Below are 20,522 nucleotides of genomic sequence, written 5' to 3' on the forward strand. Positions count from 1 at the left end.
AGAGAGCAGAAAGAATGCAGAAAAATTCAAAGCTGATAAAAGTCAAAATGTGGCTGATAAGTTGACTACTTCTGCTCGCCATGAACTAGGAGTGACAACACCAATATTAATAACGACCGTTAACACTAAGCACCAGTCAAGTGGCAAACCTTGTGTGTAGTGGTAGTCCAGGGGGTTGGGGAAGATATGCCCAAGAGGTCATCGGCTGAATGGTGCAGGCAGGATTCAAAGCTACTGGCCCCACTGAGGGGGCTGCTCCCTTGCCAGTCTCCAAACAGAGGCGACTGCAGCGCTGCTGACAAAGGCTCCAGGAGATTGGAGTTTGAGCTTAGAGCCCCAGACTTCTTCTTCGGGGGTAGTGGAGGGGCCACCGCATCCAAACTGGGACCTCCAATCTGGCTTCTGCATCGTAACAGTATCGCACTAATCAGAAGCCCTTTTCAGAACATGCCAGCAGCTTAACGTTTCTGAGGCACTTCACACGCTTTAGAACAGCACAATGATGGAACTGTAATGTTTAGTACTGCCAGACTTACTGCAATGTAGAACGTATCACATCACATGAGTCAAAGGTTAACAGATAAATTGGTATATGTTGTGGAAGTGAAATCGAGACAGTAGTGCTACAATGGAGGCAGCATCTAGTTATTCATACTAACCTTATCCATCATTACCATCATCAGCATAAATGTGTCCACCGTGTTCTGCTCTAGCTACGGCCACCCTACCCCTTCACACTTCTTGATCTCGTCTATCCACCTGACTCTCTGTTGTCCCCTGCAACATTTTCTCCCCTTGAAACCCATTCCCTAACTTTACACCTACTTGTACTTGATATGTTAATGAACTTTTACACTTTACAAGGTGCATAAAAGGTTTCAATCAGTGAGTTGTAGAGTGTCAAAAGAAACCACAAATGGCACAATATCTGAAAAGACATTGTTACCCTCGAAAAATTTTCATGCTTTGAATGAAGTACATGAAGCTACAGAAGCAGCAGACTGTGATCCTTTGTGCTGCTAACTAATGGCTGCGACTGGGCAAGCTTGGATGCGCCATGCAATGGTCAGTAGGAGAGCAATGCCAGTAACAAGATGTTTACAGCATGCGCTCCTAACATGAACATTCCATACACCAGGTGTCCAAGCCAAGGCTAAACAAGATTTTTTTTTTTTAAAAAAGAAGGTCTTTGTAGGCAAGTGAAACCAACTGAGTACTGTCGAGAGTCACGTGTCCTAGTCTGGAGTAATTCTTTCATTCCACAAAGGCAATTAATTGGGAAATATTAGTTAGCTAACTTTTTCAATATCAGCTTCCGGAATAAAGCATTGATTTGGAAGCTGTACTTCGCATTGAAAAACAGCCGGGTGAAATGTTAGCAACAAGATACCATTTACACAACTTTTTTCTGCCAGCCTAAAAGAAAGCCTGTGACATACATAACCTACCACGTGACAGCGGTACCGCTTGAGCATCCCAAAAGCCATTCTCAGATAAAGAAATCCACTTATCTCCAGAGTGCTGTCCCCGAAGGGATTTTGTGTTTGCAATGGTCTTGTTGCGTAAACTGCAAAATTCAGCAATAACAACGACTTGTTGCACAGCATCACCATCAGTCATCTGTGCAATCAGACACTTCTGCGTGAGAGACGCATGCCTGATTATAGTGTCGTCCTGTATCGCGGTGTGCGCAAGCTATACAGACGTCCGATTCATGGCGTGGTTCAGCATCAGCACCAGCCACACAGACACGGAGCTCCTAGGCATGCTTTACACCGTGTGTGGTGTGCATATGTACATTTTAAAAATTTTTTATCCCTTTCAACCCTTCTTTAATTCCTTCGTGGCACAGTCCACTAGTCCACTCACTGTAAGATTGCTACTGCATCTTTCCTTTCCTTATAACTACTAACAACCCTTACGGAGACTAATACTTTTTGTCGATGCGTCAGCAGCCGCTGCTGTATATCTTGTGCCTAGCGTAAATGTAAAACGCTGTTAAGGACAGCTCCAGAGATCAGCAGGTTTTGTTCCCTGAGAGCGCATCCTGAGATGCTCAAACTGCACAGCTGTCAAGTAGAAGGTTTCTTCTTATTTCGCGAAACTTCTTTCAAGACCAAAAAAAGCTACATAAATGGCACCATGCTGCTAACCTTTCAGCTGGCTGTTTTTCAATGTGATGTACAACTTCCCAATTGACACTTTACTCCTGAACCCAATATTTAAAAGTTACCTACTTGATATTTACTAATTAATTAACCTTGCTGAGCAAAAGAATTACTGCAGGCTAGGTTACACGACTCTCAAAAGCACTCAGTTGATTCCAGTTGCCCCGGATGCTCTTTTTAAAAAAAAACCTGGGTTACTTTTAGCTGGGACGCCCAGTATAGCGCATGTTAGTCAAAGCACAGAAAACACTAACAATAAAACAGCCACCATGAAAAGAATTCCCCGTGTGGCTTCTTTTAATGCTCTACAGCTTTGTAGTTGAAATTTTCTGCTATCTGTTAATTGTTTCTAAGTTGATTCATTAGTTAACTAACAGATTAATTTAGCAAGGATTAAAAATACTTCTTTGTTACCCAAGGTGCTTGCCAACAATCCTGTTTAAGATGTATTCCCACAATGTGCACAAATGTTATTTAAGCCCTCAGCCTGCATTTACATCAGAACCCTGTATAATGAAGCAATGCAGCTGGGGGCTGGTAGAGTTTACATATAAAGTGCCATGAATGAAAAGATCAGTCAAAATCAGACTTAGAAGCCACCAAGCAGAAAAACAGCCCTTTTTCTACTCATTTCATTTGTCCTGAATAAAAACTATTCTTTTAGTACAAATGGTTTACAAGTAGAGTATTCGTCAGGCACATCTGACTGAAGAATTTGTCATGGCTGCCTAAGCCAAACAAGGCAATGAAATGGGGGTGTATGCATAGTGGTTTTTTCGTTTGAAGCGAATTTGAATTGAACAACAGTAATTATCTTTGAATGATCTCGAAGCGAATATTTCGAATACTAGCACACAACAAAAGGTTGAACAGCACAACCAGTGCTTTCAAAATCACGTATTGTTTTAATGCGCAAGGCCATTACATGAAAAAAAGGAGAGTGCATTGAAGCTTTGTTAAACTCATTGAAGCTGTGTGGACTTTCTGCAAAAACTGCTATCGGAAATTGGGTAGTCGATCTACACGTGGTGCCGCCACATTTGCGTGGTGTGAGACCTACGTGTGGGGGCCTCCGACAGCAGCTCTTAAATGCGGCTGCATCATTATGCAGCTGTAGCTTTTAAGTGGCGACTCCATCACACCAGCTAGGCGAACACACCATGCGCCAAGAGGCGCCCATTTCCATGATTCTCGTTCTAGCTCCCCTTTGTGCTTGTGCCGCTGCGCTTCATTAGCAAATTTCACGTGAGAAGAGCGGCTGCGGCAGTCAGCTCAGACTCGTCAAGTGGAAGCACGAGCACAGACGTCAGCAGGTACAGATCTGGGTGCCATACTTGCGCCTGCTTGCGGCGTGTACACCTAGAAAGTGTCCGTGACGTCGGGGCTTTGGCTGCATGTATGCTGTGGTGCCATCCCGGAGAAGGTATACTGAACCGAAACTACATAAAACAAGCGTTCCAGGAATGTTATTTGCTTGAGACGAATACTTCGATATTTCAAATGCCAAAGTTTACTTATCGACTGAATATTCAAAACTATCAAATATTCGCACACCCCTGGAGTGCAGACAAAGGACAGGTCCTAAATTGTAGCGTTATTCCTCATTTGTGTTACCACTCATGCTTTATAGCCACCACTCTCATCCCTGCGAAACTATAATACTAATCATCTTTGTCAGCTATCAGGTCAGCTACAGAAACAATACTGAACGGAGGCTAGAAGCACTAATAAGAATACCCAGTTAGCTACATGGTGGCGACCAGAAGGTTAGCTCAAAATGATGGCAGCCTTTGAATGGACACAGACGCTCCACATGCAGCATAAACAGTTATCGACTTTCCAAGTTGGTAATGGTCAAGCTTGATGTTGAAGACAACAGCAACCAATTATGGGCACAGAAAAAACAGGCAACAGACATACAAAGGCTATACTTGCAACTGTGATTTTGTTAAAGTGAACAACACACTGAAAATGGTAAATCCGATCAAGTCACATAATAGACTCTTGTGGCACATGTACCAACAAGCAAGGCTGAATGGTGGGCCTGTTGGTAATGCATATTCAAAAGGGTTACTATCAGCCAAAGCTGTTCTCCTGCGCTATTCCCTATTGTGTGTGCATCTTTTCTGGTTGGTAGTAACCCTATTACACATGTACCAACACAGAAGACATCAGAGCGCAAAACGGCAACATGGACGAGTAAGGGAAGGAAGACTGGGCTATGCTTCCAGCATATGTCACGCATTTAGCTTTGGTATCAGGTTGTTTCATAAGCATAATTTTCCCATAGATCTCTCAAACCATGATGCCGATTCAGATTAAAAATGTGCTCGACTTAAATGCCGACAGCCATAAAGAGATAGTGAACAAAAAATCTGCAGGCAAGATTTCTGGTCGAAATGATGGCTGTGGCACCGAGAATGACCAAAACAACACAGTTTTGAATGCGAAATGAGCAGAAAGCAATTATTTTAATGAATAATTTTCAAACCACTACACCTAGCGGCCACCTGTGAAAGCTCCCACAATACGGGATGTGACGCCAACCCTACCTGTCGCAAGGCTGTATACTTTGGGTGACTACTTGCCTGATTTGGTCAGAATTAATCAGAAATACCCATCATCTGCAGTGATGGCGAACCAAAAAAGCAACATTTGGCAGAGACGGAACTGGTAGTGCCATCTCGTGCCCACTACAAAAACGAACGCACGGGATTTCCTGAACTGCTCACTGCCAAGCCAGCTTGTCTACGGCCCTGCTAAGGGCAAGCTTGACGTCATGCCTGCTAGCTCATAGGCAGGCGTGCGCTATGTGCAGCCCAGCAGTCACTCACAAAACATAAATACAGCCATCCACTCAAAAAGAACTGGAATGATGAGTGTATACTTGGCTAATTGTATATTACGAAAAAAAAATCTGGCACTTTCTTAATATTCCCTCATTTTTATTCAGTATCCCTTTGAAATCCACAAGATAGTCTGGTCACAAAAAGTAAAAGTGAAATGTAGAAATTAAGCTACTGAATCTTCTGTTATTTAGCTGCCTTTCAATCGCACTCAGTCATAGACAAAACGTCCACTTTGCTGCACAATCCACATGCACAGATTGCACTGATCGAATTTGCAGGCTTTTAAAGGTAAAATCTGTATGGAGCAAAATAAAACACCCTGCAGTTTAACAACTTGCATTGACAGTGTTAAATTTATTGCATAGTTCAGCACCCCTAAAATTCAGTTTGAAAAGTTAAACACTACTACATATAGGAGTGTGCACATTTCATATTTATATGTGATGCATGGCGGACGTAGCCACTCATGCACAACTGACGCACCCCACACGCTTCAGTCAAAAGCCTCGCCTTTTTACTAAGCTCAAATCACTTTTTTTTTGTCAAAACAGTGTGACCACAGCAGCTACCTTTTATGTAAGCGGCTTTCAGAAAAATGCCATCACAGATGTCACGGTATTTTAGCTGAGAAGCTATACTTCACATGTTTGAAAGCAGTGTGTGTAAGGCATGTGCAATGCTGGTTCTTGCACAGTTTAGCGAATTTGAGAACCTCCATGTGTCATACAAGAAAACAAACTAGAGTGTAAAGTGCAGTGACAAAACACCTGCTTTCCTACACATGCACACTTTACACTTCATCACAGTCCTAAACATTCCAAAAAGGCCAAAAATAAACAAAAAGAATGGCTGCATAACCCACCATAAAGGCAAAACTGCGACTAAAGCACTGAACAAAAAATGACAGATACAACAGCTCATAAAGCATTAGAACGAGCTCATCACCATGCATTTTGTGCACCATGCACAATTTAAAATGTTCATGCGTTAAGGTCATATCAAAGAGAAAAGCCCAAGCAGGCTACTTAGTGAAAATATTTTTCACGCCTTAAAGGTGCACTAAAGAGGAATCTGAAATTGTCTTTTTACCATGGGAATTCGATCTAAACTCGCCCACCATTCTTTGAAACTTCGAATTATTGTGCTGTGCGGCCAATTTCCCTATTAAATCGAATTCCACATCCCGGCTCCCACCTTTTTTTTTTTTGAACTCACCATGGGCGTCCGGAAGGACGCCCATGGTGCACATGGTGCACGCCATTTATGCACTAGTTCCTTTTTGGTGCTAACCTAACGCCGCCCCCATCCCTGGACATCAGGTGCCCCATCCCCCTCTCCTAATTCTAAATTCAATAGTGTTAGTATTGTACAACTCATCTTGCATGACATTAAAAATTAGGGGGACACTCAGGCTCTGCCCTGAAGGGTATCAAGCGATAGCGTTTACGGCTCCCATTAGCGGTTTCTCTTCACACAAAGTCACTGTTCCTTGTTCGCATACAAACATTTATCACAACAGAGTTCTCACTTCTTGTCTTTGAACTCTTCCACACTGCTGTTTACATACATGATGCTTTATACACATATACTGATCAGTACTCGCTTCACAACACACACAATCACATGGTCACAAAGGAGCGTTTCACCCGGGTGCAGATTCTGCACTGAGAGAACTTCATACTGCTTGCACGCCATGCATTCAGGCAGCAGCGTACGTTAGACTCTGGGGGTTTTCCAGTGGCCGCCACATGGCGGCGCCACCATGCCACATCAAGCAAAGAGGATATGATATGGGTTTCTCGACACAACGCCGATGCTGCCTTTTCCGCTCAACGGGAGCTTTAAGGCCATCACTTTTAAGGGTGCATTGCGGCAAGTGTATGTGATCTCAAAGGATGATTTCAGGGAGAATAAGTTTTTAAAAGATGCAGCCTTCTATGCTAAAGTCGTGTAAAAAACAAACAAAAAAACATCAAGTAAACGGGGCCATAGCTAAGGAAACAAGTACAGTGGTTTCAGGGAGTACATATTAGAGCAATTTTAGAGTATTAGAAGGCTACCTGACGCACCAGTAGGTCCTCAGCTGTCCAGTTTAGAAAATGAAAGAACATTCTCAAATTGTGGCAACTTTTGCGAGCAATTTTTTACAGCTGTGAAGACAATTAGAGATTAAAAACACATGCCAAAGTTACTAGTTCCTCCACCTTATGCACTTTCCTTGTAGTTCAGCATGGAAAGCCACCAAACCATGTTTCCATTATTGTAGACTAAGTGACTTTTGAGCTAAAGATGACGTCCTGGTCTTATAGTGCCTGCTCCAGTACCAATACATAAACTCCTTGTCTAATGAACTCAGCAACACCATAATTAGCACTGTGTGCGCTGAGCCATATCCACACGAATGCAACAGAAAGTAAATAGACTGTACAAAGTATAGAACTGAGAACATAAATATAAAAAGAAAAAAGTACTTAATGGGTTTAAAGATATTATAGCTGGTTTGCAAACAACTTAGAATACAGCATGTACCCAAAATCTTACCAAACAGGAGTCCAGTGGGCATATAAGGTTTGAATATTAATGCATATTGATAACACAGCATTTACACCATTCTACTTCATTAGAAAGTAATATATAATGTAGTATGATTTCCTGCACAGACAAATTAGGTCAAGAAGTGCATAATCTGCCCAATGTTCCAATATCCAAACAGTGTTTAGCTCCTCTAGTAACAGAAAGCATTAGTGCTGGGCAAACCCTGTACTGCCTTCTAAAATGATACGGGCATATGGCATGAGTTACACATGCTTTCAGTAAAATGAAACATTATTTGCTGATGACACTGCTCATACACTACACATGCTCTCAAGCATGCTGGTACCTTTGGCAACTGCAGAACTTTAATCCAAATGTAAGAAATGGCCAATATCACAAGACTGTAACAATACTGTCTGTTCCTTAAGGTCCAAATTACATGCAGTTGAAGTGGATAGCATAGTGAGGACTCGGTAACCATGTGATCCCTGGCTTTGCATCTGCAGCTCTCCTCAAAATGCACTAAAGCACCTGAAGTTCAGTTGCACCTATAAAAAAGTGGCAGCTTAGAACACTATTATATATGAAGTAGCCACATGTTTGTGTCACTGGATAACGGGACATAAAGATTAATCTGTATGAGCAGCCAGGAAAAAACTAAAATACAATACAAAATTTTAAAAATATATGTCGCTTACTACCTAAAAATTCAGTAGTGATAGCACCATCAGTGCACTCAACTACAAGAAGCCTGAGGTAGGTTTTAGTAGGGAACACAATTAGTAAAAAAGCAAGCAATAGATTCAGAAACAAAATGCCAAGCAAGTGCAAATGTAAAGAGAAAATGTGAAAGCGCGATTTTGGATTAACACATGCTCACATTATATAATGCATGCATAGCAGCTGTTGAAATGGCCGTAAAAAAAAAATAAATAAAAAAACGAGAGCAAGTGAAAATATGCGAACCAATACACAAGCATTGTTAAGAAACCCATGCACCATTTGTAGGTGGCATGCACAAGAGCACAAAATGTGGACAATATGCTCCTTGATGTGTATTTAAAATCTCTGACTAGTGCATTGTTAACTGCATCAATTTATGAAACCTGGGAGCCAAGACAAATGTGAATACCCCTGTAGCATCCACTGAACTATGTAGTGTGCATTTTTCTGCAACATATATTGTGTGTATGCCTGTTGCAAGCAGTACACCAAGGCAGTTTGCAAAAAGACAAGGGTGTGAAAAAAATTTTGGTTTTGCACACAGCCCACGCTCTGCACCCTTTTCTTGCAGACTTCGTATATTCGACAACACAACTGTCTCACACACACACACACAAAAAAAAAAAAAAAACTAAATCAGATGTAATATGAATATGATGAATGCTACAATGCCTTGCACTGCTGGCAAACTCCTCTTTGAGGCATGAATACAAAAAACATGACCATTATTAATGTTTTTGGGACTGATAAGCTTAATTGCATTGTCTCCAATCATAAAAAAAACACTGGAGCTTCATGGTTACTGTTACACCTATTGATTAACCTTGACTTTAAAAAAGTTCAGTCCACCAGTCCACTAACTTCAGGTCAACTATTAATCCAAGCGCTGTTGCTTAATTTAATCTCCACTGCATACAAAGCAATGTCAAAATAGTGCAACCATTGAAATTTTTAGGAATGTACAAAATTATAAAAATTCGCTGCACACAATGCACTGAAGTTAAATGTCCACTGAATGTGCAGAAGAGTGGAAGGCCAGCCTTAAAAATTTGACATGACACCTCAGTCTAGAACAAGGAAAGATATACTGCTTCCAGAATTAAAACTGCAAAGGGAACTGTCTCACTGCAATTAACAATCAAAGGTAAATACTGCCGAAAACTATCTCAAGCAGCAAAGTTTGTCTCTCGATATCTGCACACACAGAGAGGCATAGCTGAAGGGAAAGGTGACAGCTGCGTAACAACAGTTCCATGCCTCCCTGCTGTCATACTTTAAACCAAATAATCTAACTGAAATTACGTATTTCATTTTTCCCAAGTCTCCCAGGTTACTATTCTGAGATTGCCACACAGTTGAATGGACACAGGTGAGCTAGTTGAGAAAAGGAAAAAAAAAATGAAAGCTGCAAAAAGCCCAGCTGTTGGCCCCAAGCAGAGAGAAAAAGTGGTGCATGAGAGCAAGCAGCCGGCATGCAGGGCCCCCTACCTGGGTGGTGTTAAGTGCGGGAGGGGCGGCTTGGGGGGTGGAAAGTCTGGCCGCAGGGCCGAGCTCAGAATGCTGTCGGAGGAAGCCGAGTGGCAGAGAGGGCCTTTGGCAGGGGCTGCCACCACTGGGGTCCCGTTGTCAGGTATTCGCGTGGACTCCAGGATCTGCCGCTCACGAGGGGTCAGGGGCAGCTCCGGCAGGGAGTTGCGGTGGCTGTTGCTGTCAACCAGCACGTGACACACACACACACACGTGTGTTGTTCACTGAGGTTACTTTAAGGCCATCCACTATCACTCCCATTTCGCTTAGTGCAATCCTTGATCCCTGCGCTACTCAAATCCTCCACTTCAGCTCTTCACCACCTTATTACCTGTTTCTTATGCAAGAACCTTGGGCCATAGGCTATATTTGAAAATTTAGTCTAAGGTGATACTTTTGCTTTTGTGTGATGCAACATTCAACGCAGTGCTTCACTGGAGTGAAATGTGAAATATCACTCATTGCTGCTCCCAACTTTCCGATACCATGTTCTCTCCAACGCCACATACTCAAAGCACTCATATAAATACATCAAGTTCCACTTGAAGCCGATAACCAGGGCTCTGTGATTACTTGAAAATTTAGAACAGCGAGTTGAATATCATCCTTTTTGATTCAAACACTGCAGTTCAAAATTATTTGAAATGGATCGAATATGTTACAAAGCACTCAAATACTTTTTGAATAACTGGCACAAAGTTCGAATAAGGCCTACTGCAGGGTCTAGTGTTGCGAAGCAGTCCATTCATGTGGCGATGATACTTATACATGGCCTCCAAGACTTGAGGCAACAGCAGGGTTCCAGACGGTTCAGCAAATCCTGCCTTGGTGCCCATCTCGGAGGCCATGGCTTACATGTAGCTCTCACCAGTCTCATGTACTGAGATATGGCGCTAGTTTATTTCTTTCTTGCCATCAATAGCAAAAGGTTATTTTACTATACGTATAACCAGTCAGTCACATTTCCTATACGTATAACTAGCCAGTCACAGAGTTATATACTGACTGTGTTGCCCCCTTGCGGGCTGGGCAGCATTATTTTCCTTTCTTTTTCTCTGCCCACACTAATTTATGTGTCGCCCCTAAAGGAGATCAATTTTGAGTCACCACTGCTAGTGCTTTGCTATTTTGCATGACAGCTCATTTTCTACGAATATTTGCACAAGTAGCAAATGATCGCAAATAATCGTAATTGGATTTGTATCCAATTCAGTTTGGAAATAGTACTATCCCACACTCCTAGCAATAACAGCATCAATTAATTTCCATCGAAAGCTAACCAGGAGTCATAAATTACTCACAGAAAGGTAGTCATTCAACTACTGTGAATGAAACCCGAAAGAGACATGCTTGCTCCAATCTCTGACACTTTTCAGTGCACTCAAAAGTAACAACACCACAGCAGCCCCGACAGAAAGTATGCCCAAACCCGAATTTCTTTAAATACATCAGGTCCTGCTCCCTGTGCCAATCACTGCACACTGCAAGTGACATTTACAAAAACGGACATTCCAGAGTTTAAAAATTACTGGCTTCTTTCCTTGCTCCTGCACTCAGAAGCTTATAAAAGAAGTTGCAGACGCTTTGCTTCCAATTTGTTATAACACCCATTTCATGCAAGGTAGAACAAATTTTTACAAGATGGAAAAATTACTTTGAGCAATCTGTGTGCAGTGAGAATGAGTGTTATACAGGCTGTTTCACATGACGCGATTTTCAGCAGCACTTATTGAATTTCTGTTGCACTGCAAGTAGAACAGCCCCCGCTATAGTCACAACCGCCTTATGACAAGATTCCAACAAGCTGGTCGCAGCGTCTTGCAGTTGTTGCAATCATTGCAATCGCTTCAGCCTCCAATGAGAAATCGATTGTGGTGCATCACATAACAAATTCGGGAAGGGCAAGAGCTATCAACACAGGGTGCACCACAGGCTGTGGCTTTACTGGTGGGTGCTGCTGCAGCATGCGTTTTGTGGACCTTCATACTTCCAGTATTAAAAAGGCTATTCAGGTAGTGCATAGCCCGCATAACTGATCATTTTATTTTAATAAAAGCAAGTCATTTCACCTATTAAACCATTTTCAGTGAATTGGCCGCAACTGTACATTTATCACGGCTCAAGTGTCCAGTGAGTGCCTTACAGCCCGAAATCGGTACAATCACTCAGGCATGAGAAAGTACTATCAGCGTCAATTGAAACGCGAACAAGCCAATTGAAACGTGAACAGCACAACTCGAAGATATTATACTAGGGAGGCAAAATACATGAGCGGCTGATTTTCGCATCCAAGCCGGAAAGACCGCTCTTCTGAAATGTTAATAGGCCACGGCTGTATTTCATCTCCAGCCTCTAATATGCTTGACTTTTTGTGCTCGCGTTTCAGGTGTTTTGTTCGCGTTTCATTTGACGCTGATAGTACTTGACAGCAATAGTTATGCGGCTCATGCAACAGCTCCAGATTTTTGTCGGTGCAGTTATACCAGGTCAAACAGCCTTTATGCCCCTCTTAGACACATTTCAATAATGTTTACGCTCTGCTACAGACACAAATTTAAAAGAGTTATCCTTAATGCCATTTGCCAGCTACTGAGTTTGCTGCAACTCGCCGTTGCACAGAATGCACAATCTTGGCTGCAGTGCTCTTGTGAGATGGTGCATTTATTTTCCATGAGACATACTTCTGCCAATTAACAGACCCATAACAGGCAGTGAAAATAAGGAAATTTCCAGGTAAGGTTCAGTGAGTTTGTTATTAGCTCTTAGCCACTTTTAGCTATGAGAGCTGTGCTGCACATCGAAGGTGCTGAATACCTCGAACTGGCGGCATGCATCTGGCCCAGGAGGGGCATCACGCTAAAGTCACCATTTGCACGTGGCATACATACTGTTATGTAATCCCCATGCAAAGTGCATGAGGAAGAGAGAAAAACGATGACATCCGTTTGGTGTCCTTGAGCAGCCATGAAGTGGGTTTACAGGGTGTCCAGAGAAGTCCAATGCTGTTACTAACGTATTGCTGTACACGGTCGTTTGTAAATACCTGATCAATGACAGTCAAGCTCCTGTCTTTCCTGCAAGCCATCAAGTGGTGCAAAACTTTGACAAGAAGGAAGGACGAACGCATTTTTAATGACATCCACCGCATAGATCGAAGAATGCTTTCTAAAACCAGGACAATCCCTCCAGAGTTAGCAACCTTGAGTTGTTTGCTTACTTATGTTCATGTTATCAGGCACAAAATGTCTTTTACATTACACTGTATTTGTAATGAACTTGTTTATAGCTGTTATACCATGTTTCTATATGTTACACATTTCGATAAAGCTATCAAACTGGTTTCTCTGTGTTGTCATTATCATGACATTTAACATTAAATGTGTGTGTGGTACTGGCTCAAAAAATGATGGCATTAGTGAGTTTGAGGCATTATGCACTTACAACAGATGCCTGTGTGGCCTGGTTATTAATCTTCCATCCTTACAGCGCACCTCCTCAAAAAAAAAAAATCAGAAAAAGAAGAATGCCAGCCACACCATAAATGCTTAGCTTAAAGGTGCACTGAAGAGGAATCGAAACTCATATTTTTACCGCTGGAACTCGATCTACGCGTTCCGAGCATTCTTGGAAACTTAGAATCATTGCCCTGTGTGGCCGAGTTCCCTAATTTAAATCGGATTAACATCGGGCTCCCGCCCTTTTTTTTTTTTGAACTCCCCGCAAACGGTGGGAGGAGTTGCCCAACCTTTCACCCAGTACCGTGGCGGCTTGCTGCTTTGCCATCGGCGGAGTGATACGTTGTGATAGGCGAAAGCAAAGAGTCCAAGCGTATTTTTATTTCCGTGGGCCTAATTTGCAGCTATGTAGTCTCTGACTAGACCTATTTTTTCACGGAAACCTAAAAAAAACAAAATAAAAGCAAAAGCAAAGTCACCACGCGAATGCTTGAAAGGCACTCCATGCGTTGGTCGACTCCTCCCACTGTATGGGGGAATTAAAAAAAAAAAGGCGGGAGCCGGACGTTCATCCGATTTAATTAGGGAAATTGGCCGCACAGGGCAATAAATCGAAGTTTCTAAGCATGCTGGGAACGTGTGGATAGAGTTCCCGCGGCAAAAAGACGAGTTCAGATTCCTCTTCAGTGCACCTTTAACGCATGCCCCTGAACATCAGGTGGCAGGTGGAAAGGGGGAGGGGACAAGCCCAAGACAAGAAAGCAACAGGTGGAGGGAAACGCAGAGAGTGAGGTGCACAAATTTACTGTCATCCGCAATTCAAAAGCACTTAAACAATTCTGACTTCTTCAAAAAAGATGCAATCCAGAAGCAGTTCTAAGCTGAACTTTTCATTATTAATGCAGACTTAAGCAAAAAAATAAAATAATAGAGGAGGTAGAAGAGGAAAGGCAGGGAGGTTAACCGAAAGAATAATCGGTTTGCTACCCTACAAAATAATAGAATATAATCATTATTACTATTAGTAAAATAAAATAAACAAAAAGAACTATCAATACAAAAGAAAATAAAAAAATAAAGATTGGCCACAAGAGGGTTTAACACTAGTTTAACAGTGCAGAATGGTGTGGACGGCAAATAAAAAAAAAGATGACAGATAACAACGATAGCTAACAAATGGAAGACTTTCCTAGTACAAACAATATTTATGCCCCGCAAGCAGCATATCTATGGTAACTAAAAACTAAAGACCCGCTTTAGTTATCGGCAAAGCATAAACTTTCAAAACTCAGCCCTGTGCAGACTGTTTATAACAACACAACCTACCTTCACGACTATGAGCGGAAAACATTTTGCCGTTATATTTCAATATTCTTTTTTTTTAATTAGCACCAAATTACACTAATGACAGGGCATAAGCTGTCAGCTGCAGCAGTATGCCTAGCCATAAATTGTCGGTCATTATGTGGTAGAAAAGTAACTTTAATCAAGGCACATGAAAGGCTTCCACAATGTATACTTTACCTGTCCCCTAAACTGCTCGTACATTGTGGCACACGTCAGCATGGCTACTGGCACACATAGCCTTGGCACACCCCTTACTGATGGTGATATTGTCTCATCTTGCAAACTGCACTTTTGTTTTCCAACACAATGCATGCATGTGATATAAACACACTGTGTGCGAATGAACACGGTAAGTCAGCTAATACAACAATGTCAGTATGTGCAAAACATGAATGAAAGCATAACGAAAACATAAGCTTGCTGTGAACACTGCATAACTGACTGTTACTTGAGGGCTTTGGAAACAAAATGAAATGACAGCAATTAAGTGAAAATACTGAAACAGAAACGAAAAACTAGACACAGAATTGGGAATACTGAACATGTAAAAAAAAAATACTGGAAGTAGATTTAAGCAGTGACCTCAAAGCCATGGGGCAAGTAACAGCCATCACAGTGCATAGCAGTATGCGCATTGCAATGGTGACGACCGCAATGCTTGCCTCTCATTGAAAACTTGTGAAGGTGGGTTCTACAGTTGAACCCCATTATAAGACACACAACTGTAACGGACAATCGGGACTAAGAGACATTTTTCACCTACTTGGTTGGCCGCCCTATTTCTCCCATCAGTGAACCTCTCTTCTGCCAGACATCACATATAGAAGACATACGGTAATACAGTCGAGCCCACTTATAACGAACCTGACAGTCCCTGGAATCTCGTTTGTTGTATCCGAGGTTTGTAGTAAGTGGACTTTGCTAAACTGCCACGAAAAATGTGAAGTCAGGCAAATGTGAAGTCAGGCAAAAGTGGCACGACTTTCACGCAAAGGTCTGTTATGCAGGTCTCTGTCTTCGTGCAGGCCCTATAACAGTGCTTCCAAGCTCTTCGGAGTGGTCATGTGCTTCTCACCGAAATCATTGCTGCCAACAAACTGCTTTAGGGACCCAATATTACTGATTGTAGTATGAGCGTAACTGGCAACTGGTGGTGGGGTCAGCCTCTGCGTCTCGAACCATTGACAAATTTCTACAGAAGCAGCAAAGAAGCTTGTGTAGCGCATTTTCAAGCAGAAAGTATCAGTACCGCTGCCTGTGGTAAGCGCGCTGCTTCCTCCGGCAACAGTACGGAAGTTGGAGAACCAGCTGAGACAGAAGGCATACTTTGTGACTGGCAGTCAAAATTCTTGGATAGCTGCCATCGGTTGATCAACGGTTACCAGTAGTTGTTTCATTTTCAACGCCGCTCCTGTTTGCTGTGCAGGATGCTTCTGCTTCCACTTTAGACCAAAAGGCACACGTGCAAGTCCCAACTGACACTAAATCCCGCCGGTGCGCACTTGGCACCCAGTTTCAATACCGACTTTTTATTGCTTTTTGGGAGGGTCACTCCGCTGTTTTGGAAGGAGGGTGGGGTGTCGCAGAAGCAAGGAAATGCTTTTCGGTCTACATGCTGGTGGGAAGCGCACATATCTCGACTGTGGGTCCAAATTTATGGCGCCTCCTCGCTCGCGCCAACTGAGTTGTGCTGTCATGGTTGTCGTTGTATCTGAGACAAAGTAGCATTGCTCGTACGCACATTCTGACAGTAGTCCCACCCTCGTTCGTAATAAGCGAGCGTTCGTTATAACTGCGGCCGTTATAAGTGGGCTCAACTGTAAAGGACAAATTACCTCCGAATTTTGTCTACAGTCTTGCTTATAACAAACAGACATATTAAATTGTGGGAGTTCCTCCCAACTCCGCAGATGCGCTGCCATCACTTGCCAACCGCACTGGCATCTGTGCTTGAGAAAGACGGCAAGACATGATCAGTCACATGATATTAAAGCTGCAACTAGTACACAGTAGGCCGGATAACAGCAAAACATCGGAGAGGGTCTTTTAAAATGCAAGTGCTGTGTAAAGAGCTTCCAACCTACTAACGGGGGTATGGGGACGAGTGGCAGTAGCATGTAGCGTAAGGAGTTAACATGTTGCGCCTTGCACGGCAGGTTTTCCTGTCCGTGTCGCTCCTGCAACCAAGAAACTAAAAGAAAAGGACTGCCAGCCTGCGGCCTGCGCAGCTTGCATGTTGTGCTGCAATTAACAAGCAAACATCTCCTAGCCTGGTGCAATGCCATTTTGATGGAATAAATGCACTACACTAGGAAAGAGATGACAAAACAAAACGAGGCACACAGCACAAGCGCCCCCATTGCTGCCTTGCTTGCAATGCCATCCTTGCCATCGCTCTGTAGCGTATGATTTCGGCACTGCGTTCTTAGCTGATGAGCGGTGCCTCTGCAGCTGGCTTAGCAGCTCGGCTAATTTATGGCAGGAGACGTGGCGAGTCTGTTTCCCGAGGCAACATGGGCAAACTTAGAAGACATGGGCCCCCACCATCTCTCTCCTTTTCAGATAGCAGCGGCCGCGGACACCTTATCAACGTGACTGCGCACCCACAGCACGGGCCTCTTCATAATCCCCTGTATAATAAGCTACCGTGCAGTTTATTATGTTATAATTAAGTGCCTAATTTGTGCAACGAAGTCTGCTCTGCAAAATAACTCCACAAAAAAGGCTTAAATTTTTACAAATCATGCTCAGTACACTGAAATTTTTGATACTTCGCTTATCTTGAAACACCCTTTATCAAAATATTTCTCAGGTTTTGCAACTTTTAACTGTGGGCAAACTGTACTTTCCAGAAAATTGACATAAGTAAGTTTGGCAACATATCTGCAGCTGCAGAGCAGTGGAAGTCATGAACTGCTCTCAGGAACAGCATAAGTCAAGCAGATATAATTACTCTGCTGCTTTTGTAGGTAATAAACTAGTTCAACATGCTTGTAGCCTTTTTTGTGAAAGTCTTTCATAAGGCGGCAACATCACAGTAGCGACAAATCTGCAAATGATAAAAGCACAGAGTCTTGCTGACAAGAGACCTCTTATATGACAGACAAAATCTGCTCTCTACTGTCTGTTCTAAAGGGGTTCAACTGTATTACTGAACACCAACACCATAGGATTTACATGAACATTATACATTGTCAGTGAATAAGCTTCACTTCTGTTTCTACATGAAGCTTTCTGCATGACCACCCTTGAAAAACAGAAGGAATGCCGACAGAAAAGCAAATAAGGATCTTGTGCAGAGCTACATAAGGCTTAGTAAGGTGTGGGTCTGGGCTAGTTGGTAAAGCATGATTGACATAAAGGCGCACAAAACATATGGACAAGTGAAGACAATAGAGAAGCACTTGTCTGTCGCCTTCCCTCGTCTGTGTGTTTTTTGTGCACTTGTGTCAATCAAAGTTGCATAAAGTTTGAGACCCGAAAATGAGTTGAAAGAGAGAAGTACTATAACCATAATTTCCAGCTGTTTTGCATGAGGCATTTCATTTCATGAATGGCAAAAGAGGATTAAGCAAGCATAATTATAAGCCTTAAAATGACCTCGAGTCATAGCACGTGAGGGCAACCAGCATGTGAGGACACTTAAAACGGTGCCCTTACAAGGACATGAGAAAGTGGGTTAACCGGAAAATATTATGATATAGAATCATTATCATTAGCGACCATCAACAAAGGTCTAGCCGCAGCCATAATAATATCGAGCATGCTTCTGTGATCAAGTCCTCTCATGACGCATCTACAAAAAATTTCGGTGGCACTTAACACATATGCTGGCAAATGGCTACGCTTGTGCACAAACGGAAGAAACCTTCCTGCCTCCTCTATGTAACACATGGCAACAGTTAGAACACCGAAGCATACTCTGTAATATTCTGGCTGCAAATGCACATAAAGTTCTTGACACTGCACATGAGCCCTGCAGGAAGGTGTTTATAAACTCACTTGTCTGCTTTAGAACTGTAGATGCCATTGGGTGTGGTGGTACCCACATGCTTGCTCTTATCTTTGCCTTGCGACTGCTTCTGGCTAACTTCAATCAAGGCCTGGAAAAAGAAAGGCAGAAAATATCAATACTTATTACGCATGTCACCTGGTGAATGTGGTGCATGGAAATCTTTTGGCCCTCTTCTCCGTCTGCATGCAGCTAGGCCTTGCCATCCCGCAGAGACCATTTGGCCTATTTAGAAGTGGTAATGCCTAAGGCCCCTCCCTAACTTTCTGCGGCGGAAAATACTAAATTCCTCAAAATGAGGAGAAAGAATCACTGATATTCTGTGGGAGGCATCTAATAATACTTCAGAATACACCAGAATATTTGGGACCAAGGTGAGCGAGTTCAAAGGAGATTGTGACTATGGATACAGAAAAAAGGCAGTGCAGGTCATTGAGAAAGAAGGCACTGAAAGAGTTGAATGGAGTACAGAAAGCAAACAAAGGCAAATGGGTGCAGGAGGCTGCATGCATTAAAGGGACCCTGGAATCATTTCGATGGGCATATTCTATTCTAATGCAACAGATCTGTAGAGATGGTCTTTGTGGGTATTCGAGCTAAATTTGAAAGCTGTGTAAACCTATAATTTATAAATAATTTTTAAAGGCTTGCCCAGACTGCCCACTGACGTCATCAGGGTGGGGGACGCGGAGGTGACGTTTTGCCCTAATCAGTTGCGAGATATTGCGAGCAGCGATTTTTAAAAATTATTTATAAAATATAGGGTCCACGCAGAGCTTTCAAATTTGACTCGAATACTCGCAAAGATCACCTCTACAGATCTGTTGCACTTGAATATGCCCATCGAAATCATTTCAGGGTCTCTTTAAAGTATCGGAGGCTTGGCTTTGCTCAATAGTGGTGTAGTACACATTTGAAGCGCTGCCTCTTAAATTTAACTTCAATGTTTTCACTGCTTCCATAAGTCTGCGTTTCTTTTTTTTCTTTGGGGGGGGGGGGGGGGGGGTGCTTGGCTGTGGCTGTTATGAACAACTAGAGGTTAGATTATAATCCTCCTAATAATATTGTGTTGTGCTGTGTTGGGTTTTATGGCGCACAAGCAACTAAGGCTAACATGCGCCATACACGAGGGTAAAAGTCAGTTTGTTTATTTATTTGACCACTGTTTTTCAAATTTTTTCAAAGCCTGAAAAAATACAGGAAAAATCAACAAGACCATTTTTACCTAAGAGCAGTGTTGGATGAAATGGCATGTGATCATTGTAAAACACTTCAAAATTCCTTTTTCTTAGTGTTTCCAGTTTTCTGCATGAAAATATAACATGTTTTACTGTTAGCTCATCGCTGCATAACTCACATAGGGGCTTGTCTAATTTCATCAGTATGAAGTTATGTATGAGGTGTGTGTGTCCTATATGAAGACAGCAGATAATCACTTCCTTGAAATGTTCCTGGCAGGTGCAAGACTTCCATTAACCTAAAACTGGCTTACCAAGAGTAGTTTCACTTCGTTGTTCCAAGCGGACTGCCATTACTTTCTTAATTTACAATGTGCTAAGTTCATAGAAACTTTAAAGGACATATTTACTTTCTAAATTTGCTTGCCATGAGTTTGAGGAGTGCACAAATCTGCTCTCTCGTTGCCATTTATTCCCACATGACATGGGACCCAGCAGAGTTTTACGTTTTGCCCTTGAGCTGTTGCTGCTGCTATGTTGTGTATGATGTCACCATGTAGCGGAGTGATTGCATTTTTAGGATGAAGAGTTGTGAGTAAGCTTAGTGAGTCTGTGTAAATGATACTGTTTGTAAGGCTCTCGTTAACTATTTCGTCTATGACTACACAGCGGCCCAATACTTGGCAGTGAAGATGGATGCACACTGTGGAAGTTGTACTATTCTCTC

The 20,522-nt window shown here is 42.5% G+C and overlaps 1 protein-coding gene across 2 annotated transcripts in view; it reads right to left on the reverse strand.

Annotated features, from left to right (window-relative positions):
- LOC149353209 (guanine nucleotide-releasing factor 2-like) overlaps positions 1–20,522 on the reverse strand; it is a 71,702-nt gene that overhangs the window by 34,058 nt on the left and 17,122 nt on the right. Inside the window, exons 5-7 of one of the 2 annotated variants that reach the window (XM_089582418.1) lie at positions 18,608–18,708; positions 9,764–9,982; positions 150–402 (exon numbers count right to left, since the gene is read on the reverse strand). In XM_089582418.1, coding sequence (XP_089438544.1) covers positions 150–402; positions 9,764–9,982; positions 18,608–18,708 — 573 coding nt within the window. The remainder of the gene's footprint in view (positions 1–149; positions 403–9,763; positions 9,983–18,607; positions 18,709–20,522) is intronic. The other variant, XM_089582419.1, reaches the window with a different exon arrangement.

Source organism: Amblyomma mixtum, chromosome 3 (assembly GCF_055824585.1).
Source record: "Amblyomma mixtum isolate Tamu chromosome 3, ASM5582458v1, whole genome shotgun sequence".
Lineage (NCBI taxonomy): Eukaryota > Metazoa > Arthropoda > Arachnida > Ixodida > Ixodidae > Amblyomma > Amblyomma mixtum.